At 51.0% G+C, this 23,777-nt stretch overlaps 1 protein-coding gene across 1 annotated transcript in view; it reads left to right on the forward strand.

The window, feature by feature from the left end:
* The window catches only part of LOC113406969 (capping protein, Arp2/3 and myosin-I linker protein 2-like), a 105,478-nt gene that overhangs the window by 1,031 nt on the left and 80,670 nt on the right, over positions 1 to 23,777 (forward strand). The window contains 7 exon segments of the mRNA XM_026653895.1: positions 5,253 to 5,344; positions 5,660 to 5,710; positions 9,642 to 9,701; positions 13,824 to 13,945; positions 15,524 to 15,621; positions 16,582 to 16,652; positions 18,697 to 18,790. Of these exon segments, the coding sequence (XP_026509680.1) occupies positions 5,253 to 5,344; positions 5,660 to 5,710; positions 9,642 to 9,701; positions 13,824 to 13,945; positions 15,524 to 15,621; positions 16,582 to 16,652; positions 18,697 to 18,790 (588 nt within the window).

Consider the following 23,777-nt stretch of genomic DNA (forward strand, 5'->3'; position numbering starts at 1 on the left):
GTCCTAAGTGCAGGACTCTGCACTTGTCCTTGTTGAACCTCATCAGGTTTCTTTTAGACCAATCCTCTAATTTGTCTAGGTCCCTCTGTATCTGATTCCTACCCTCCAGTGTATCTATCACGCCTCCCAGTTTAGTGTCATCTGCAAACTTGCTGAGAGTGCAGTCCACACCATCCTCCAGATCATTAATGAAGATATTAAACAAAACCGGCCCCAGGACCGACCCTTGGGGCACTCTGCTTGAAACTGGCTGCCAACTAGACATGGAGCCATTGATCACTACCCGTTGAGCCCGACGATCTAGCCAGCTATCTATCCACCTTACAGTCCATTCATCCAGCCCATACTTCTTTAACTTGGCGGCAAGAATACTGTGGGAGACCGTATCAAAAGCTTTGCTAAAGTCAAGGAATAACACATCCACTGCTTTCCCCTCATCCACAGAGCCAGTTATCTCCTCATAGAAGGCAATTAGGTTAGTCAGGCATGACTTCCCCTTGGTGAATCCATGCTGACTGTCCTGATCACTTGCCTCTCCTCTAAGTGCTTCATAATTGATTCCTTGAGGACCTGCTCCATGATTTTTCCAGGGACTGAGGTGAGGCTGACTGGCCTGTAGTTCCCCGGATCCTCCTTCTTCCCTTTTTTAAAGATGGGCACTACATTAGCCTTTTTCCAGTCATCCGGGACCTCCCCCGATCGCCATGAGCTTTCAAAGATGATGGCCAATGGCTCCGCAATCACATCTGCCAACTCCTTTAGCACCCTCGGATGCAGTGCATCCGGCCCCATGGATTTGTGCTCATTCAGTTTTTCTAAATAATCCCGAACCACTTCTTTCTCCACGGAGGGCTGGTCACCTGCTCCCCATGCTGTGCTGCCCAGTCCAGCAGTCTGGGAGCTGACCTTGTTTGTGAAGACAGAGGCAAAAAAAGCATTGAGTACATTAGCTTTTTCCACATCCTCTGTCACTAGGTTGCCTCCCTCATTCAGTAAGGGGCCCACACTTTCCCTGACCACCTTCTTGTTGCTAACATACCTGTAGAAACCCTTCTTGTTACTCTTAACATCCCTTGCTAGCTGCAACTCCAAGTGTGATTTGGCCTTCCTGATTTCACTCCTGCATGCCTGAGCAATATTTTTATACTCCTCCCTGGTCATTTGTCCAATCTTCCACTTCTTGTAAGCTTCTTTTTTGCGTTTAAGATCAGCAAGAATTTTACTATTTAGCCAAGCTGGTCGCCTGCCATATTTACTATTCTTTCTACACATCGGAATGATTTGTTCCTGCAACCGCAATAAGGATTCTTTCAAATACAGCCAGCTCTCCTGGACCCCTTTGCCCTTCATGTTATTCTCCCAGGGGATCCTGCCCATTTGTTCCCTGAGAGAGTCAAAGTCTGCTTTTCTGAAGTCCAGGGTCCGTATTCTGCTGCTCTCCTTTCTTCCTTGTGTCAGGATCCTGAACTCGACCATCTCATGGTCACTGCCTCCCAGGTTCCCATCCACTTTTGCTTCCCCTACTCATTCTTCCCTTGTGAGCAGCAGGTCAAGAAGAGCTCTGCCCCTAGTTGGTTCCTCCAGCACTTTCACCAGGAAATTGTCCCCTACACTTTCCAAAAACTTCCTGGATTGTCTGTGCACCGCTGTATTGCTCTCCCAGCAGATATCAGGGTGATTAAAGTCTCCCATGAGAACCAGGGCCTGCGATCTAGTAACTTGTGCTAGTTGCCGGAAGAAAGCCTCGTCCACCTCATCCCCCTGGTCTGGTGGTCTATAGCAGACTCCAACCACAACATCACCCTTGTTGCTCACACTTCTCAACTTTATCCAGAGACACTCAGGTTTTTCTGCAGTTTCATACCGGAGCTCTGAGCAGTCATACTCCTCTCTTACATACAACGCAACTCCCCCACCTTTTCTACCCTGCCTGTCCTTCCTGAACAGTTTATATCCATCCATGACAGTACTCCAGTCATGTGAGTTATCCCACCAAGTCTCTGTTATTCCAATCGCATCATAGTTCCCTGACTGTGCCAGGACTTCCAGTTCTCCCTGCTTGTTTCCCAGGCTTCTTGCATTTGTGTATAGGCACTTAAGATAACTCATGGATCGTCCCTTTCTCTCAGTATGAGACAGGAGTCCTCCCCTCTTGCGCTCTCCTGCTTGTGCTTCCTCCCAGGATCCCATTTCCCCACTTACCTCAGGGCTTTGGTCTCCTTCCCCCGATGAGCCTAGTTTAAAGCCCTCCTCACTAGGTAGCAGACCCTGCTGCTGCTGCCCCCTGGGTAATTGGGTGCAGATCAAAGAGTTAGTTGATGGCAGCCATTAGCACCTTCCTGGTAAGTTACAGACTCCCAGCTCCTGTTCACCTTAAAAAGACTGACACTCTAATCTCCCTGGCAGACAGAAAAGAATTCTGAATGGTGAGGAGGGTGACAGAACCCTGAGCTGTGGGGAAGGGGGATTGGGGAGACACACAGAGCCCTTTGTATGCAGGGGGGAGAATGGGGGACAGGCCTTGGGGGACACAGCCCCTGGCATGGGGGAAAGGTGGAATGGGGACACACCCAGCCCCGGGCATGGGGGGGCATAGAGGGCATGTGGTGGAGGGGATATAGGGGGAGAATAGGGCAGCGTGGTATGGGGGAGGGGGAAAGGAGGGCACACACAGAGCCCCTGGCAGGAGGGCTCTGTACAATGTGCTCGGATAACAGAAGCTACAAAGCACCCCCCCACACACACACACACGGGGTTTCGGAGTTGCACAGACAAAGGCCAAGGTCGCAGACATTCATGCCACTGCAGTAGCCGTAGGAGCCATAGCTTAGACCAGCAGAGACATGTTCTCCCCCAGAAGCAAGGAGCTTGAACTCCACATCCCCACAGCCACCAAGCCACGTACCTAAAACCAGCCAGCCAGACCAGAACAAAACACTTTGTGAACAGAGCCAGGTCTGATGTCCGCTCCTGCCACTGGAGGCAGGGGTGCAATGGGTCCCCCTCTGGGCTGGGTCCACGGAGGATGTGTCTGTGCAGCCCCCAGGTGGGGAGCCTGGCTCTCTAGCTCAGCCCGTGGATGTGGGTGGAGGCTCCTGGTTCAATCTCTGGTGTTGGCCAAGATGGCGGCTGTCATAGCTGCAGCCCTTCCAAATTTTCCTGGCGAAGAGAAATCAGCCAGGATGAAATCCCTCTCCACCGCTCCATGTGACAGGCCTTGGCGAGCTACACTGCCTTCTGGTGGGAGCGGGAGAAGAGGACTGCACACTGTTTGTTGACAGTTAAATTACAGACCTGTAAACCAGCTACATCGTGTAACTCTGGCCTGTCAACCAGCTGTCTTATTTGTGGTGTATGACAAGCTCAGGCTGAGTAAGCAATCTGTGCATAGAATCATAGAATATCAGGGTTGGAAGGGACCTCAGGAGGTCATCTAGTCCAACCCCTGCTCAAAGCAGGACCAATCCCCAGACAGATTTTTACCCCATTCCCAAAATGGCCCCCTCAAGGATTGAACTCACAATCCTGGGTTTAGCAGGCCAATGCTCAAACCGTTGAGCTATCCCTCCCACTTTGCAAGCATCCCCGTGTGGGCTAGTCCAGGACTGGATGATCAAACAATTAGCAAGGTGATTCAGCTCGTCAGCTGAGGACAGTTAAGAGAGAGTGGGGAAGGCTGGAAGGAGGATCCAGAGAAGCCCAGGGTCTCAGAGAGGTGAGATCTCTTCTCCCCAGACCCCCACGTCTGGGGAGAAGCTAATTCAGACACTATGGTAATAGCAGGGTCACGGTGATCAATCGAGTTTCATGTGAGCGCAGCCAATCGGTTCAGGAAGATGTGTCTACGCAAGAACATTTTCTGTTTGTGATGTAAGCCAAGGTCTGACCAGACGGACAGCTCAAAACTCTGCACCTCCAATGTCTCTTCCGGTAGATGTAGTGACCTCCCTTTGGGTCTAATTGTTAAGGATTTAGCAATTTGGGGCAAAAATGATCAGGCATCACAATGAGAGACTGTGTTGTGATCTGCAGTGACAAAGAAAAGGGCTTCACACTGGACGGGAGCAAACTCCAGGTTGGTCTGAGCAAGATTCCTTACAAAGGACATACAGGGGTGAAGGAGTTTGACTGGATACAAGAAAGGTGGAAACAATTTCACAAATAGCCCCCAGACAAGGAGGCCTCAAAGACCCCAGGAGAGTCAGGGGTCCTCAGGCAACATATCTAAGCAAATGCATCCCTGCCGTGTTACAATGACAGTATCCAAAATGGCACTAGGGTGACCAGCAAGGGAAAAGCTTTTGGGGGTGAAAGAAAAATCCTCACAGAGGCACATTTATGGCAAGAGTCTGAGATGAAGAGTGAGCCTGAGGGGCTGTCTACGCAGGGCGTTAGCTCCTGGCAAGCCAGGGAGTGACTACAGAGCAGCAGCTTGCTGTGTGGACACTGTTACAATGCACTAACTGTTCTGTAGTGCATGTGGACACACAGCAATGGCCATGTGGGACGTTACTCCATGACAAGCTATTGCTCTGTAGATCTTCACCAGGGCTTGCCATACGCTAATGTCCTGTGTAGACAAGTCCTGAGATCTCCACGCGTTTGAAAACAAGAAGTGGGCGTGTGATCAGAAATCCTCGAGGGTCAGTGCTGGAAGGCTATTAATAGATGTCCAAGAAGAGGCAGAATGATCGTCTCGTGTGTCCTTGGTCAGACCATCTCCCCAGACCCTATTCTGGACATCTCCACTGGTGTATCATCAGCAGGCTGCACACATTTGTGGTGGTTATTTTTGGCTTTGGAGGGTAAGATGTAACCACAGTCACTGCTATCAATGGATACCAGCCGCTGCCATGTGACAAGGGAATTAATGTATTTCCATGCCATGTGACTGGCAGCAGGACATGAAGAAAGGGTTGAGATTGATACAATGGTTTAGGGGATTGAGATCCATTAAAATCAGTGTGTCTAAGTCCCCTAGACTGCTTTGAAAATCTCACTCCAGTCTCTCTTACCAGCACCCCAGGTGTTATCCTCCTGTTTCCCCCTTCATGAGCCGCCGGTAGTGGGGCATGGGGAATTCAGCTGCTGGCCAGACTGCCGAGAATGAAAAGCAGGGGTTAGCTGGTGCTGGCTGCGATGTGGACGGCATCTCACAGGGTGCTTTTGGGAGACCCCAAGTTCTTTCACATGGGCCACTGATCAGCCTCCCCATCTCTGCCAGCTTGTTTGATTGGGTGTTGTCTTTTCAGACAGCATCACCGCCTTGCTGGGGTCAAAGGAAATCATCCTGGTGAAGCCTGTCCAGCTGCAGGTCAAATCCAAGTCTGAAGACGACATCTTGGTACGTTCTGGTAACTCAGGAATTTCATCCCATTGTTCTGGGTCTGAGCCTAGAATTCCCAGGCTTGGGTCTCTGACATGTGCTGGACGCGCAGATGGGTGGCAGCTCTGCAGGTTAATTACGTGCCCACAGATTTCATGATGTCATGTACCACTCGTAAATTTTACCCTCTAAGGTAAAAATGTCCAAGCAGGGGGTTAGAATGGAAACACTTATGCGCCCTGAACTCCTGCTCCAGTGTTCGTAGGGTGTATAAATGCACAGCACTTACCCTCTCGATAATCACAGCCGTGACTCTGATTCCCCCCTGTGCAGGTTTTAACCCCCTGGAGGGCGTATGTGCTGCAGGTGCTGCTCCCAGGCAGGGTAAGTGCCTTCTCTGTGCGGGACCCAAGTTTGGGGGCTGACGTGAGCTGCACTTTTCCCAGGGGCATTAAGCTTTTCATGTACCTGGCATACGACCTTTAAAAGCAAAATGGATGGAAGGAGATCTCTAGTGTGGGGGAGGGTGGGGCCATGGGGGGAGGGGGGAAGACAGGTAACCTCTTCCAAAGCTAGGAAACTGCCCAGGTACTGATTTTCCAAGCTACAGCCCAGCCAGCATTCAATCCCACAGGCCGAGTGTGGTGAGAAGGCACCTGGAACATGCAGTCAGTGTCTAGTCCAAACTCCCTCCCCCGGGGCTGAGCTTTGTTAGGAGTAACACAACATCAGCCTTGGTCTCAGCTGGGCTGTTCCTAGCAATTCCCTGCAGAACCCTTTCTGTCTCGGACCCAGGTCCCTGGGCTGAGTCCCTCGCCCCTCCCAGCGCCCGGCTGAATGGCCACGTGGAGCCCCGCTCTGGCGCGTTAGGCGGGGCTCTTGCCACTGGTGCTGGGGAGGGTGGGACGGTCAGTAGCACCGCAGGTATATTACGCAAACTTGCTGTAGCTTAACTTGCTGTTTCCTCTCCCCACCCACTCCCCTCTTTGTGTTGTCCACCTGCCCCCTGGGCCTTCGGCAGGACTCTTTGGACTCTCCTCTTCGCTCCTTTCCCCTCCGGCGTTTTCTCTCCTCCATCGCAGGCTCTTCCCTGGCCCTTGCTCAGGGTGGCACACATCCCTTCTCTGGGCTGAGCAGAGTCCAAGGCCAGAAGGGACCACTGTGATCATCTGGTCTGACCTGCTGGACAGCCCAGGCCAGAGACCTGCCCACAATAACCCCCAGCGCAGAGCTTTCAGAGAAACATCCCATCTTGGTCCGCCATGGCCCTTGAAGAGTTGTCGCCATGGTTAATTACCCTTCCTGTTATGCATTTACACCTTCCTTCCAGTCTGAATTTGTCTGGCTTCCATCCCGTGGCTCCTATGAGACCTGTCTCTGCTAGATAGAAAAGCCCGTTATAAGCTAAACAGGGTTATGTCGCCTGTGATGGCAGGGCGCTGGAGGCCTTTCCCATCCTACGGATGTATGATCCCTAGGGAGACAGTCCCCGGTCCCTAGGCCAACTAGCGAGTGTTCTTATTTAGCTCCTGTCCATGCTGCCAGCCTTGGGTTCCAATCCTGGGCCTGTGTTGGGGATCGCCGCTCCCCCTTGTTGCTCTGTCTCCTTGTGGCTAGAGTGCCAGAGCCTCTCACCCTCTAGCAGTGGATGAGAGCGAACGGGTGCCAATGTGAATTTGCTGTCACCCTTCAAAGGCACGGGCATTAACAACCCCATTACAGAGTGTCAGAAATGTGGGGCTGGAAGTGAAACCTAGACCAGCCCAGCCCCGATAGGGGTTTGTCCAGCCTGTTCTCAAAACCATCTAGTGACGGAGATTCCACAACCTTCCTTGGAAGCCTGTTCCAGAGCTAAACTACCCTTAGACTTGCACAGTTTTTCCTAATATCTGATCTACATCTCCCTTGCTGCAGATTAAGCCTACTGCATCTTGTCAGTGGCCCCAGAGAACAGTTGATCACCAGGCTCTTTATAACAGCCCTGAACATAGCTGATGACTGTTCTCAGATCCCCGGGCCTCAGTTGTCTCTTCCCAGAACTAAACATGCCCTGTTTTTTTAACCTTTCCTCACAGGTCAGGTTTTCTATTTTTGGGGGGTCATTTTTGTTGCTCTCTTCTGGACTCTCCAATTTGTCCACATCGTTCTAAGGTGGGGTGCCCAGAACTGGACACAGGACTCCAGCTGGACCTCACCAGCGCCGCGTAGCGCGGGACAGTTACCTCCCGTGTCTCGTACAACACTGCTGTTAATACACCCCAGCATGACATTTGCCTCTTTCACAGCTGCAGTGCACTGCTGGCTCATATTCCATTTGTGAGCCACTAGAACCCCCAGATCCTTCTGCAGTACGGCCCCCCCAGTTTGTAGTTGTGCCTTTGATTTGCCCTTGTCTGTCTTGCATTTCATCTTACTGATTTCACACCAATTCTCCAGCTTGTCAAGGTCATTTTGAATTCGAATCCTGTCCTCCAGAGTGCGTGTAACCCCTCCCAGCTTGGTGTCATCTGCTCATGTGAAAAGCTTATTCTCCACTCTGCTATCCAAGTCATTAATGAAAATACTGACGAGTACCAGCCCCCAGACCAGCCCCGTGAGACCCCACTAGAGACGTTATGAGTGGTCACGGGAAGCTGGTAGCAAGAGTTATTGTGTCAAAGGGCTTTGGCCTGGGCCTGTTGAAGTCACTGGGAGCTTCGCACAAGCCCGTTACCTGTGTAGCCAGGCAGGCTTCTCATAAAAGCCCCCAAGGGCTGAGCTTTGCCCAGGAGCACGGGTGACATCGCTGATCTTGCAATGCATTGTGGGCTGGAAAAATGTCACCCTCGTTGCTCAGCTGGGCCAAACCCACACTGAAGCCTGCTCCTGGCCCCCCGAGAACACCCTTCATCCCTCGCCCCTTCCCAGAACCAGCATCCCCCCTCGTCCCTCCCATAAACTCCAGCCCCTTGCAGATCCCAGTCTTTGCGTAGAGCTGACTGCTCCAGGACTTGCCTGGCATTCCTGAGCTCTGCTGCGTCAGTCCCGAGGGCAAGTTCCCAGTAGGAAAGTCCAAGGATTTAGACCCCGGCCTCGCCCTTTCAGCCGCACTAGCACAATAAGTGTTTCCCAGTGAAAGCTCCATTGAGCCCCCAGCATCCTTCCAGCTAAAAGGGAGGAGCGGGGCAGCAGGGGAAGCTGCTCTAGGCCTCACATGGAGGTGGTCACTCTCCTTGTCAGCCTGACAAATGCTAACAGTCAGGCAGTGAGCAACTCGGCAAAGTTAGCTGTCTGTCAAGCGAAATAACCCAAGGAGGAAGTGCCTGCGGAGCTGCAGCTGGGTATAAACAAGGGGGCCCTGGCCAGGTGGTGCATCTGTGAGCACTCAGGGTAAACTCGTATGTGCATGGGGCGTGCAAACACGACCCCCTGTGTCCACATGGACGGGAGCTGGGGCCAGGTGCCTGGAGCACAACGCACACACAGAGGCCCGGGGAGCGTTGTGTGCGGGGAGGGGCTGAAGAAGGGTTTGTCTCGAGTTTCTTTTTTAAACTTTCCGATTTCCCACACTCCCACTGAAATCTCCATCGCCTTCCCCCGCAGAGGAAGCGGAGCAGGGAGCACAATGGAAAGCAAATGGCTGCAGCCTGCGCGATAGCTCTGAGCGGTGTGAACCACCCTGGTCAGCTCACTGGCCAGTGACGGGCAACGCTGTCAAAGTGTGTGTGAGGGCGGAGAGCCGCTCCTGGCTGGCGTGTGCTCCGGAGGCCCCTTTCCATCGTCTCTGGCCCTCTCGCTGTGATGGGGCACAAAGGCCGGGGGGGGGGGGGGGGGGGGGGGGGGGGGGGGCAGAAGGGGCTCAGCATTGTTGGGGTGTCTCAGAGGGAAGGTGGGGCATGGACACTAACACCCAGGGGTGTAGTGCACCCACCATGCCCATCAGCTGCAGCTGGATTGGTGGGTGCCTCTGCATGAGAGACTGGCTCCGTGCTGTCTGGGGGAGGGGAGCGCAGGCTGGGACTTAGATGTTCAGTTTGAGGTGACTGGGAGGCTTGGGCTGGGAGGGGGATCAGGCTGGGGTTGGGAGTCAGGGTGTGTGTGGGGGTCCAATCGGGGAAGCGGGCTGGTGCTGGGATGGATTTAGGGCTGGGGGGGAGGACAGCTCAGCCTGGGTAGCTCATGTCCCGCTGCTGGCCGGGGCAGGCCTGGGCTGGGCTCCGGCAGGTCGGGCAGCAGGGGTGCTGTGCCACACTTGGCCCCCGGCGGCCCGTGGGGGTCACAGCCCATGTTGGGGCTGGGCACGGGGCTGGCCATGGTCTGACCCTTTTTTCCTCAGGTGTGGAGCAGCTTCAGCTTCCTGGAGGTGAGAGAGATCACGATCCAGGAGCCCAGCCTGGTGAGTGCAGCCAGGGAGCCACCGCTCAGGACCCCCAGTGACAGCCCATCCACCCCTCTGTCAGGACAGCCCTCCCCCATCCACCCTATTGGGACACCCACCCCCATCGGGACAGCCCCAGGATACTCTCCTGCACCCAATCCTGTTGGAACCGCCCCCATCCATTCTTATGGGGACATCCCCAGAGACCCTGGCCTGGCAGGGACCTCCTGGGGAAGCCCCAAGCCTGGGCAGGTGGGAGGTGCTGCTGCAGAGGGGGAGCTCTGGAGCTGGCTTGGTGCCCTCCCCACGGGAGGGAGCTGAATCTGCACAGGCCAGCCCCTCCCCTGCAGTCCCAGGGCGCTGTGAGTTGAGTAGTGCCCTAGAGCCAGGGATGGGAAGGTGCAAACATCCATCCCGATAGAGCGTTCTCCCCACTGCTGCAAAAGGAGCCAGTCCCTGCCCACGAGCAGCCCTTGGAAGCCTAGCCTGCCTTCAGTGCTGGGGAGGCAGGACCCCATGGTGCCAGGTGCTGGACAAATGCAGAACACAGAGACAGCAGTGCTGGGGTGGGCTTGGGGTCTCTTGCCAACTGTGACGCCGTGGGTAGTCTCCTGCCTCTCTGTGACTCTGTTGTGGTGACATTTACTGAGCTCTAAGATCTAGGCTAAATGTTCATTCCTATTTATTGGCTGGCAAACGAAGCCCCTTACTGAAATGCTGTCCTTATATTTCCCAGTACCGTTGCCTCTAGGAGCCGGGGTACAGCCCAACTAAATCTAGAATCTCTCCAAACAGACCTGCGAGGGAGAGGGCTGGCTTTGTTTGCCTCGAGTGACGCTACTTTCCAGTGGGACTGGAAAAGCTGCAGCTCCATTTGTACCTCTGACTTCTGTAGAACAAAAGGGGTTTGTGCATGTTGCAGGTCATGGCAGTGTAAAATGTTTGGCAGGAAAATAAGAGAGTTCACAACGTCATTATCTTTTCTCGTGTCCACAGCCTCTTCTGCATTTCAGGGCCTTGGTGTGTATCAAGTGCGTCTAGATTACCCAGGCCAATACACATGTAGCTGGAGGGTGTGTTAAAACCTGGTAAAACCTCTTACAGAGGAGATTATGTATCTGGCAAACCTGAACGTTGCCTGACCTGTAAAACAGGCAACATAAGAAAACACCATTCTGAATACTTTGAATGAAGCCCTCATCAGACTGCAGCTGCTGTTAGCCAGCACAGTTTGCTATTTGTATAATTGATGTAGATGTTGCTGTGGCCAGGGCCATCCCTAGGCATACACAGCATATGCAGCTGCGTAGGGGACCATGAAAATTGGGGCACCAAATTGCCCCAAATTTCATGGTGTCCTAGGCAGCTGCGTGCTGCATACGCGGCAGCCCCAGCCCCCGTGACCAGTCCTATCCCTCGACCGGCCCCCCTTGCAAGGGGCAGGGCTGCCCCTAGGGGGGCGTGGGGCCCCGGACAACTCCCTCCGCCCTGCCTCTGACCCTTCCCCCCTGCTCCGCCCCTGGCCTGCCCCCATTCCACCTCTTCCCCCAGCGACCCCGCACTTACCGGCAGCGGCGGGAAGCGGAGCCACGCAGCCCCAGCCCGCTCTACTCCGCCACCTCCCAGCCGTGGCGCTCCACTTCCCGCCACCGGTGAGTGCGTGGAAAGGATCGCCCCCCGTACTCACTGGCGGCAGGAAGCGGAGCGACACAGCCCCAGCCTGCTCCGCTTCCCTTGCCCCGGCCCCAGCTATGTCGCTTGGGTTGGGGAAAGGACCGCCCCGGCTCTCACCGGTGGCGGGAAGCGGAGTGTCGCGGCTGGGAGCTGGTGGAGTAGAGCAGGCTGGGGCCGGGCTGCTCCACTTCCCACCGCTGCCAGTGAGTGCAGGGGGGATCCCTTCCCCCAAGCCCCCTCCCCCGAGTGACACGGCTGGGGCCAGGGCGAGGGAAGTGGAGCGGGCTGCTCCCGGCCCCCTGCTAATCCTCTGGGCCACTTTGGGCCTGTGGGGCCCCCAAAAGTCACCCCCCCTTAGCTCCTGCCTCCCAGACTGGGGGGGGGGCCTGGGGCCCCACACAGCTCCCCGTGGGGGGGCTGCCTAGGGCACCCAAATGGCTAGGGATGGCCCTGGCTGTGGCTGTGGATAACCATAGTTTAGAAGTTGCTGCTGTTTGTTGGGAGTTACGCAGGCAGTCCCTTCAGCAATCAGGTTATGTGTTTCACTAGAACCTTGTTTGTGGAGTGGGAAATGGAAAGTCTATTACAAGTATCACACTTATTATTAACAAAGACATTGCTAGAGAGGATTTGCAAAGGACGGTAACAGGAGTAAAAGAAGGACGGACTTGGGTGGACTGGAAATGTATATTAGAACTAGAAGAGGTACGTTAGTCAAACACGAGTTATTGGACTCGGTCAGGAGTAAATGGGTGACATTTTGGGGCCTGTAACACAAGGGGTCAAACTAGTTGATCTAATGGTCCTGTCGGGCTTTAGAAAACGAAGAATTTACTGGACAAAATTCAGGTGCAATCTCAGAGTTCAAAGCCTCTGCACCCTCTGCTATTGGCCTATTGCCCCTGGTGACCCCCCCAGAGAAATAGCAATTGATTTGTCTTACAAAGCTATTGTGAGAATTTGCCAGGCGTAAAATACTCGTCATGCTTGCCGTGATGACATGTGAAGAACAAATATTGTAGTCGTCTGTCAGAAATGTGTGTCCTCAGAGCAGCTAGACTTTGGCAAGGCTGGCCTAGGAGAATTGTGCTTTTCCAGATTAAATGCAAAGTATTCCTTTATTTTTCATGTAGCTAATAATCATCTGAAACAGATTCGCTACAGGAAGTCTGGCTTGGGCAATTTGCTCCTGGCTTCCTGGGGTTAAATTTTCCAGGGGATTCTCCAGGCACTTCCCCTGCCTTGGGGGTTTGCTCCTGTGGGTGAGGGGCTGGAGCTGCAGAGAGCAGCAAGAGGTAAATTTATTTGATTTAGTGCAGTCTTGTAAAATCCTCCTGCCCTGCGGGGCCAGTGAGTTATTTTGATGGGCCAATAAAGCATGATTAATTGTTTTCTTTATTATCGTGGCAAGGGATGGGGGCAGAATGAGAAGATTTTTATGCCTGGATTTGTATGTTTTCATGAGAAATTTGCCAGACTGCTGTAGCATAAGGATGATTTAGTTGTTTATTTCCTGACGATACGGCTACTAGTTTATTTCTGAAAGTTTATTATGGAGACTGAGTTGAGTTCTCCACTGAAAGCCAGGATTCAGCCAGTTTGTTATGTATGAAAAATCCTCGTCAAAATTACAGCACTGGCTCGTTGAGAATGGAATTAATTTTCTCAGAATTTAGTGAATCCATTAATTAGGTCAGGAGTTAAAATGTAATCTAAAATGGATCCTTTCATAAATGTGGCACCCTGTACCTGACCTTTTTCTTTAACCCGAATGCTCTTGGTAACAGGCTAACACTGACTGCAGGTAGTGATGCCAAGAGAGGGAAAATCAAATCAGATGTGTCTTAAAATCAATTTTATCTGGAACCACAAACCAATAGTTATTGTAAGGTGTCACGGCAGGGCAGAGTTAAGGTTGTTTGGGTGCCACAATTGCACATTTCCATCCCTTATCTGGTTTGCATTTCTTTTAAGTTTAGCCTTAACTTTGGATTTCCTGGGTTTATAATACTTCGGTTTTGGCGCACGTACAGTACCTGTAACATACACCTCTACCCCGATATAACGCGACCCGATATAACACGAATTCAGATATAACATGGTAAAGCAGCACTCCAGGGAGGTGTGTGTGTATGCACACTCCGGTGGATCAAATCAAGTTCAATATAACGCGGTTTCACCTATAAAGCGGTAAGATTTTTTGGCTCCCGAGGACAGCGTTATATCGGGGTAGAGGTATATTCTATGCCAAATTGCTGATACGTTTTTCTCAAGCTTAGCTCTATTGAAACTTAGTCTTTGTCTGAGAATTATAAGCAATAATGCTAAGGATATTTAGCGTGGCGAGAGCTCGCCATCTTAGCGCACGGCTTCGCTCGTTTGCTCCCTTTGTGGTAGCATCTGAGGGGTTTTATTAAATGTATTCTCTGTTTGCTGCCTCAAATGTCATTTGTCTCATCTCCTCAGGTTGTCATAGATACAGATACAGCCTCTTACGCCTTCCAGCTCGTGTCACTGGACGACTTGGAGCAGGTGGTCAGCCATATCATCATGTCGCTTAAGAAGGTCTTTCCAGACTCTTTCCCCGGGTAAGGCTGTTCCTGAAACGTTTGCTTAATGGTTATAACGGGCCAGACTGCCTTGTCGCTGGCAGAGCTCTGTCGAGACCTCCTAGAGCTCCCTGACCTTATATCCTTGTCATTTTGCGTGTACAGTAACTCCTCGCTTAACGTTCCTGAAAAATGCTACTTTAAACGAAACGATGTTAAGCGAATCCAATTTCCCCATAAGGATTAATGTAAATAGGGAGGGTTAGGTTCCAGGGAATTTTTTTTCGCTAGACAAAAGACTATATTTGTATATACACAGATACACAGTATATGTTTTAAACAAACAATTTAATACTGTACACAGCAATGATGATTGTGAAGCTTGGTTGAGGTGGTGGAGTCAGAGGTGGAAGAGGGTGGGATATTTCCCAGGGAATGCCTTACTGCTAAATGATGAACTAGCACTCGGCTGAGCCCTCAAGGGTTAACACATTGTTGTGCATGTAGCCTCACACTCTACAAGGCAGCACGAATGGAGGGAGGGGAGACAGCATGGCTGAGAAAGACAGAGACATACACCGTGTATGTGTGTGTGTGTGTGTGAGAGAGAGAGAGATGTGCATTGCCCCTTTAAGTACGCTGACCGCACTGTAAGTACACTGCCCTTTTAAGTAGATCAGCAAGTTGAGACAGCAGCTGCTGCCAGCAAGCTCCCTCCGTCCTGAGCCCTGTCCTGTTCCCCCCCTGCTCTGTGGAGATGAGGTACAGGAGCGGGAGGCAGGAGTGGGGGGATGGGGACACCCTGACATTAGCACCCCTCTTCCCTCTTCCCCCGCACAGCAAGCAGGATGTTTCTGGGAGCAGCACACGGCAGAGGGCAGGAGCAGCACACGGCAGTGGGGGGAGGGACAGCTGAACTGCCCAGCAATTTATAGCCTGCTGGGCAGCTGCCGCACAGGGAACTTAGGGGAGCGGGGAGCTGATAGGGGGGCTGCCGGTCCACCCTGGTTCCAAGCCCCCACCAGCTAGCTGCAATGGGCTGCTCTTTCTGCAAGCAGTGGACAACGCGGGCGGCTGCCAAACAACGTTCTAAGGGAGCATTGCGCAACTTTAAATGAGCATGTTCCCTAATTGATCAGCAATGAAACATCATTAACTGGGACGACTTTAAGTGAGGAGTTACTGTACAGAATTTAAATTTGGGGCCAAATGTATGTGTGTTACAATGTCCCTTTAATACAAAGGCAGTTGGGCTAGTGGCTGGAGCTCTGGACTGGGTTCTATTCCTGGCTCCACCACTGGCCTGTTGGTTGACCTTGGGCAACTCACTTCACCTCTCTGTGCCTCAGTTTCCCCAACTGTAAAATGGGGATAATGATACGGCTCTCCCTTGTAAAGTGCTTTGCGATCTGCTAATGGAAAAGTGCTAGATAAGAGCTAGGGATTATAAGAAAGAACACATAAAGGGTATGGATGGTTACAAAGTAAATTCATATGAAGTGTTCCTAATAGAGTGAGCTCGCCTGTTTCCAGTCAATATAAGCCAATATGTAGGATTGAGGATGTTTTCTTCCTACCACCCCATTTCTTTACTTAACCATGGGTTATTTTTCGTAGAAAACTGCTCAAAAACTATCCCCCCAGTTTGTTCGAGAGAATTCAAAGAATAACAGACTCCCTGAAGGAAATGCTGCAGAATAACCAAGGACCGTGTGGTAATCAGACTTTGCTTTGTGAACATACATCACAGAAAAGCGAAAACACTGTGAAGAGCCCTCACACACCAAGTGGTGGGAGACTTAGCAGCTTGGGGTGGAGTTTTCAAAAGCTCGGGTGACTTCAATGGAAGCAGGGCTAGGGCAATGTGAAGTGCTTTTGGAAAAATCCACCTTTGCTGTTTAGCAATTAACTTTCATCAGGAAGAAAATAAGTGGCAGCGAACACTGGTGCCCGCAGCCATTTGCACGTTAGGCACAGTGCATACCATGGCAGGAGTCTGACCACTCGGAGTCACTCTGGCCATTGTCATAAGCTGGGAAAAATATTTACATGACATTGGCACCAGTCCTACAAACACTTCCATATGTATTGGATTCCCATGAGTAGTCCCATTGAAGTCAGTTGCATGTCTGAAGCAGGGTTCCTGTGGAAAAAACAGTATGTGACTGTGTAATTAAAGGTTATACCATGATTACACACAAGGGGGCATCATTAAGGTTGCCCATGCAGTTCCTAACTTTTCCGGGCTTAGCTTTGCAATCTTTTTTTATATATATTGCAATATTTTTTCTATAATTTCAATAAGAAAAACTTTTAAATGGAATTCTGTGATCAAAACATTCTGATTTAAATAAAGGATCTTTTAGCCTGAGAAGTTTGTGTATTATAAATAATGTCTTGGTCCAGTAAAAGAGGTTAGATAACTCAATGAAAGAAGGACTCAAGATAAGTAATTAATGAGTCAGTCAGTACCAAACAGAGAGGCACCCAATCCATGATTCAGCACAGCGCTGGGAGAAGTGAGGGTTTAATTGGACTTTTCATTCTAGCCCTCTCTTTTCTGGATCCCAAACTGTATTAGTTTCTATCCTTCCCCAAATGTCCCTTTTTCTCTTTCTACATTTCCTCCATGTGCTGCTGCTAACGTTTCTGTCAATATCATCTTCCATTTGTAGGTGGGTTTTCAGAGACATATGCTGCTTTATGTGACTACAACGGCTTCACCTTCAGAGAGGAGATCCAGTGGGTAAGCTTGTATGGAAGCAATTTCAACAGGTCATTTTAAGGACATAACATTAGGGGAGTTATCAGCTGGGTTTTGTACCTATCTGAAACAGTACCTGCTGTCTCTCCAGTTGGTTATAAGCCATCCTTTGGCGGGGGAGGGTTCCGTTTTTGTTTAATTTAGGCAAATGTTGCCGACTTTGCTTGTAATGGAGTGTGCTTGCGTGGTTGTCAGCAGCAATACCAGTCACTCAATAATCAGCATTGGAAATTACGTCCCACTGTTTGCACTGGAGAGATACAGCTGGGCAAAGGGAGCCAAGCAGAGGAAAATGCTGTATAGCAGCACTTGAGAGGATCTCAGGAAACCTCCTGAACATACTGTAACTTCCTCTGAAGTGAGGTGAGCTCTGTCCAGGGGATTGGGAACTGGCTGAAGAACAGTAAATTCAGTGTAAGGAGCTGGGAGGAGGTACCTAATGACATGGTGCCGAGATCCACGGGAGGTCGTCTTTTTAGCATCTTCATTAACTGTCTGGAAGCACGGTACCTTCCTACCACTCAAGATGTTGCAAACAGCAATGTGGAAAGAGCAATAATACAAAGGGCTCCGAAATCCAGGAAGAAAATAGGCAATTGAGATTGAAACCAAGAGAGATTTTTAATCGTTGAACAAACTATCCAGGGATATGGTGAACTCTCCATGTCTTGATGTCTTCAGTTCCAGGCTGGCCGCCTCTCTGGAAGAGGTGCTTTAGTCCAACACAAGGACTCAATACTGGGGTAGCTGGGTGTTACACAGGCGGTCCAAGTAGATGATCTAATGGTCCCTCCTGGCTGTATGCATCATAATAGTTCTGGGGGAGAATTACATGGAACAGATCCTCGTGGGCAGGGCGGTCCATGGAAAGAGAGCTAGGCGTGATCAGGAAGAATCAGGTTAGACCCAGCTTTAAAAGAACTGTGGCATGGCGTTCAGGGCTGCGTGCTCTCCATCTGGGAGGGAGATGGCAGCCCTCTTCCGTACAGTCCTGGGAAGGCTGCCCCTTGCTTGCTGTGTCCGTTTTCAGGCTCCTTTGGGCCATCCAGCTAGTGGCAAGCTGATGCTCCGCGAAATGAGAGAACAGATGAAGGGGTTGATTTGATGAGAGATTAAATGAACTCCACCACAGGCGTGTATTTCATGACATGCTGACTAACGGGGGAGAGGTTGCCAGCTGCAAGCCTTTGGGGTGAAATTGAACAAAGGGAAACTGAGGCTGACTATGAGGGGAAAGTGTCCCAGTGCTGTGAGATCGGTTGAAGTGTGGAGGAGCCATCCCAGGCCAGCAGGCAGCAGTGACGAGTCCTCAGGCTTGTGCTTCAGCCTCTCTTTTTTAGGAACTTCTTCAGAGACATGTCCTCCTCCTCCTCCGTCCAGCCAGTCCAGGCAGCTTTCAGAGCAGCGATGCCCTGCGGGGACAAGGCTGGGCCCAGTCCTTGGCAAGGCCGTGTCCCTAAAATGAATCCCCCAGTCACTGGGCATACTCCTGCCCTTCCCCTGCCTCAGCCCAGGAGGCTTACGGCACAGGCTAAGCCTCGGGCGGGCCTTGACGAGTGTCTGAGGCCTTCCCTCTTTGTGGCCAAGGCCACACAGCTTCACGCCCTGACATCAGGGCCTGTCCCGGGTCTCCCTCAGCTGCCAGATCTTCTCCCAGAGATCTCAGGTGCCCACAAAGAGAGGGGCCCAGCCTCGCAGAGGTCAGTTGCCCTCCCATTGGCCAGCTCGACACAGTTGGTCTGTGGCAGGTGCATCCTTCAGACTGCAAGTGGCTGATCTGTGACTTTTTTATGTTGGAGGGGGGTGGGCGGGAATAGTGGGTGTATCAGGGGTGGGTTTCCCTTCCTCTGCTGTAACTTCTCACTGCTGGCTGCTTCCCCCTCAGGAGGGTCAGTGGATGGTCTTGTCCCCTGGCAGACCATTCAAAGCTGACGCTCAGCATGTGTCCTGATCAGCTCGGTGCTGCGCTGTAATCCGGCCTTGCAGCACTTCTCTGGGCTAACGTGCTGACCTGTCTGTCTGTTAGGATGTGGACAATATCTACCACAGCCAAGACTGCCGAGAGTTCAACCTGTTGGACTTCGCTCACCTAGAGAGCAGGTGAGTTGCTGCTGAAATCTGTGATCAAGATCATGCAAGACAAAGACAAGTAGCAAAATACGTTGTACCTGTAGCTACCCTGAGAATACCATTATACACAGTGGCCAGCGACCCTTTTAGCTAAATGTGCCCGCAGAGCAGCATTTCCAAATGGATTTGTACAGTACTCTGAAAAGTGACTCTCTATAAAAATGGACTCTTCTTACTCCCGGACCTGCTCCTCATGTATATTGGAGTCCGATCCGCTGGCTTTAGTGACTGAGGGCGGGTCTACATGCAAACTGGCCTGGAAATAACGAAATGGGGTGTAATTCACCCCTTTGTATATTCGTGTGATTCTGTCTGTGCGCACTCTTAGATCAACCTGTGTGTGTCTTATTTGGATTTAGTTTTGTCAGTGGGGGCAAATAAGATTTAAAATCTTTTGGTTTTTTTCCACTGACAAACTAAATCAAAGTAAGACACTCTTCAGCTGAACTAAGAATGGCCACATGCACAATTGCCCCAAAAGAACAAAAGCTGTGAGTTACTCTGAGTTATTCTGGAGCCGGTTTGTTTGTAAACAAGCCCTAAGATAAGTGTTTGTTGTTCTTTTTACTCTGGTTATCCCTACAGGGCCAGGCCAGCCGTGGGAGAGTATAAGTGTCAATGGGCGTCAATTAATTTGCCAAGGTGCCTGTTAGATTTTCAAGCTGCAATTTAACAAACTCTATTTACTAATTTGATGTACGCTATGGCCAATACGGGGATGGGATTGAACGGGGATAACCACTTTTCATAATAATAAGAACAGCTACAGTAGCTCTTCCATTGGCAGGTCTCAGAGCACTTTACAAAGGACACAGGATCATCATACTTATTTTATCGATGGGGGAGTCACAGTCTCACAGTCACCCAGCAAGCCAGTGGCCCATGTCTCCCAAGTCACAGTCCATTGCTTTACCCACTAGGCAACATTGCCCAGCACTGTACTTTTACTGAGTTCAGGGAGCACTCATTTGCTAATTTTCATGTTAGGTTCCTTTCTGTGCTATTTTTGACAGTACTTTTCAAATCAGGACACTTGGTTGCTCTTAGCCCAATCAATAGGGTTTTTAATTCAACAAGAATCACTTGGGTCTGTAATCAGTAGGTTTATAGATCAAGTTGATGTACATCAAATATTTGAAGCCTGTACCATGTGTAAACTATACGTGCACTCTAGTAAGCGATGAACACAGGCCAGTGTCGGGGTCGGGGCCCAGCAGCTATATACAGGAACGATACAAGTCACTAATCTCTCCGTTTTTCTACTACCTTCTGTTGATATCCAGTAGATGGCACAGGTGTATAGCAGACTCCTTTGATCCTTTTGTTATGGGAGGCTTTTTATGTTTCATTCTCAAGGGTTGTATTATGTGAGCAGGGGATGATCTCGCTATTGTGGGGAACCTCCCTGGCTTATACACGACCCCGGTGAAATGGGCTGGCGAAAGGATCTGAGTCCTCGCTCCCACTCCCTTTACCCAGAGGCCTGCCTGACCTCGAGGGCTCCCTTTCCCCTCTCCTGTGTGGCAGAGTCCTCGTAACCCCCACAAGGCTGGGCCCAGGATTCCTGGGGGGCTCGACCCCCAACCTTGTTCTGGTCACTTAGGGCAGGGGCTCGGGTGTCCCCACTCCAAGGTGCTCTTTCCACTCTGGACGCTTCCCTGACCCACTGACCATTACACACAGTTTAAGCAAATACAATTTATTAAACAGCAATCAATTAAAAAAAATAAGGAAAAACTGGGAAAGGTTAAAGGAAAGCCCATCACCCTGCTCTGTGGCATGGGGACGTCACAACCAGCGTCTCTGGAATGTCAGGGCAGTTCACAGTCTGTTCCTCACACGTCCCAGGCCCCTGCCCAGGCCCTGGCTGTGCTGCAGGGAGGCTGTGGGTCGGACACTCGCTCTGGTGGTGGCCACACGCCCTCAGGGTCTAGGTGGCAGGACCCTTCCCCCCAGTGTCAGCCCCCGCCCTGTCAGGGTTACGATCCCCCCCAAGTCTGCAAGGCCTCTGCGCTGGGCCTGCTGCCCAGGGTCCCCCTCGCTTTCCCCAGCCGGTCGCTGCACCCAGCTCTGGACTGCTCCAGCTCCACCCTGACTCTGCCTCAGTGCTGCTGCTGCTCTGCCTCCAGCTCCCTGGGCTGCGTCTCTGGCCCCTCTGGCTCTGGTTGCTGCAGCTCTGCTCCCAGCACAGGTCTGCTCTCCGGGCTGCTTCCGTGACTCTGCTCCCAGCACTGACCTGCTCCCTGGGCTGCTTCTCTGGTTCTCTCTGGCTGGCACGGCCCTGCTCCGCAGCTCAACTTGGGCCCCTGCTCTCTCCTTAGCTCGGCTCCACTCTGGGAGGAGAGCACCCCTGCCCCTGGCCTCCTGGCTCCCTCATTAGCCTGCCCACCCTGTCAGTCAGGCTGACCTCTCCCCATTGTTCCTGGGGACTGTCAGTCTCAGGGTGCGGATTTCCCATCGACCCTTTTGGTCTGAGAGCTAGCAACCAACCCCCTCCTCCCCCCATCAAGGCTGATTCCCCACTCTGGCACTTCGAGTGCAGAAGGTGGGGGCCCGCAAGGATTCTAAAAATTAATACTGGCCACTCCAGGCTTGTATTAAACTCCCAAGGTTACAGCTTCTCTCTGACCTTGGACAGGTAGATGCTGCCACCACCCAAATGCAACCCTCCTCCCCTTTTGAGAACCCAGGAAGGAGCACTTGGGAACTCCTTCCTGTGGGGTACCCTCAAGCCCTTTCACCCCCCCTCCCGGGAAGAGCTGAGAAAGAAAACAAAGGAAATCAGCTGTTGCCCCCAGCTAATTAAACAACATGCACAAACCTCTTAGGACACAAAAATCCAGTCCTGTTCTTAAAAAAGGTAAATTTTATTAAAAACAAAAAGAAAGAAAATACATCTGGAACTTCGGCTTTTGCTAGATTTAAAAACCCACTAACAAAAACAAAACATCAAGAATAACCTTCTTGGGGTCCAGCTTAAAGGTTACAGGCAAAATAGAAGCATTTGGGGTTAGCACAGAGGAGTCCACAAGCCAATAAGAAATAAACAGAGATAATGACATCTTTCTAGACATTTTCTGATCTAGTTACATATCTGGGGTTTCAAATGAGGAGTTTTAGGGATAATCTGATGATTTCCATACCTGACAAAAAGCTTTTTACAACATAGTCTCAGCCCTGTCTCTGCTCTGTCCTCTCTCTCTGGAGAACAACAATAGACAACAAAAGGAGAGTCTTGTTTCAATTTTAAAAAGTTCTAGCTCCCCCATTGGCTCTTTTGGTCAGGTGCCCACTCCTTTCCTTTTACCTGTGAACTTGTTAACCCTTCACAGGTAAAGCAAGTAGAGAACAACCACCAAGAGGGATTCTATAGCTAACTGGCTGGCTGGGTGTCCACAAACGGGAGCTCCCCCGCTCCCCATTTATCACCCCCCCACTGAGTTTTAGTAAGGGGACAACAGTCCCTTTACAATTAGTGTATTACCCAGAAAATTAATTGGAATTTCTCCCTTCCCTGCTCTATTTTTTCGCAATTTCTTTCTACCAGTTAGCTGCGTTTACCTCTCTGTGGTCCTTTTCCTTCTTGTGCCAGACAATTCATGTCATCTGCAGAGTGCACCAGTCGGTTTAGAAAGAAAAGCAATTCCTTCACAATTCTTCTGTATTTAGTAGATATGGTCTGTACCTTCTTTGCCTATATCAGATACCTTTAATTTCACATCCTTTAGGGCTGACAGCAGAAAGAGACATTATAGTGAAGAAACTGGACAGATTATTTACCTATAGAGAGCCATAGATCTGATTCATAAGGCAGACAAATATACAGCTTTTAATCCTTCACATTTGTCTTTTTTGGCTGTCACTCCTAAAGGATGTGAAATTAAAGGTGTCTGATATATACACCAATAGTATAGTTCTGTTATACACATATGAATGACTTCTTTGCGGGATCGAGAAGTTTTGATCCCGGAGCTTAGAGCTCTCTGGGTCACACAGTGAGCTCTTTCTGACTTTCACCTCTCTCCAAAACCTGATGAACTCCTGGAGCACAACGATCCACATGCAGAGGCAAACAGGGCATAGCCTTCTTTGTCATCTTCTGGCTGGTTCTTTGGAGTTAGAGGGAGAGAGAAGGTCTATCCCGATTTCAGAGTAGCAGCCGTGTTAGTCTGTATCCGCAAAAATAACAGGAGTACTTGTGGCACCTTAGAGACTAACAAATTTATTAGAGCATAAGCTTTCGTGGGCTACAACCCACTTCTTCGGATGCAACTGAGAGACTCTTCCCTAGCAGCGGCGGCTCCAGGCACCAGCGCTCCAAGCGCGTGCCTGGGGCGGCAAGCCGCGGGGGGCGCCCTGCCGGTTGCCATGAGGACGGCAGTCAGGCAGTCTTCGGCGGCATGCCTGCAGGAGGTCTGTCGGTCCCCCGGATTCAGCGGCAATTCGGCGGCGGGTACCCCAAAGCCGCGGGACCGGTGGACCTCCCGCAGGCATGCCGTCGAAGGCTGCCTGACTGCCATGCTTGGGGTGGCCAAAAAACTAGAGCCGCCCCTGTTTCCTAGTCACGGACAGTCTGAAGATTTCATTTAAACATCGCATTTCCTGCCCCTTGGGGGAAGAGAGGTTCTGTAGACAATAAAAGCAGCAAAGAGTCCTGTGGCACCTTATAGACTAACAGATGTATTGGAGCATGAGCTTTCATGGGTGAATACCCACTTCTTCGGATGCATTTAGTGGAAATTTCCAGAGGCAGGTATAAATATGCAAGCAAGAGTGAGTCAGGCTAGAGATAACGAGGTTAGTTCAATCAGGGAGGATGAGGCCCTCTTCTAGCAGTTGAGGTGTGAACACCAAGGGAGGAGAAACTGCTTCTGTAGTTGGATAGCCATTCACAGTCTTTGTTTAATCCTGAGCTGATGGTGTCAAATTTGCAGATGAACTGAAGCTCAGCAGTTTCTGTTTGAAGTCTGGTCCTGA

Source organism: Terrapene carolina, unplaced genomic scaffold (genome assembly GCF_002925995.2).
Source record: "Terrapene carolina triunguis isolate 2854851 unplaced genomic scaffold, T_m_triunguis-2.0 Scaffold168, whole genome shotgun sequence".
Taxonomy (NCBI): Eukaryota; Metazoa; Chordata; order Testudines; family Emydidae; genus Terrapene; species Terrapene triunguis.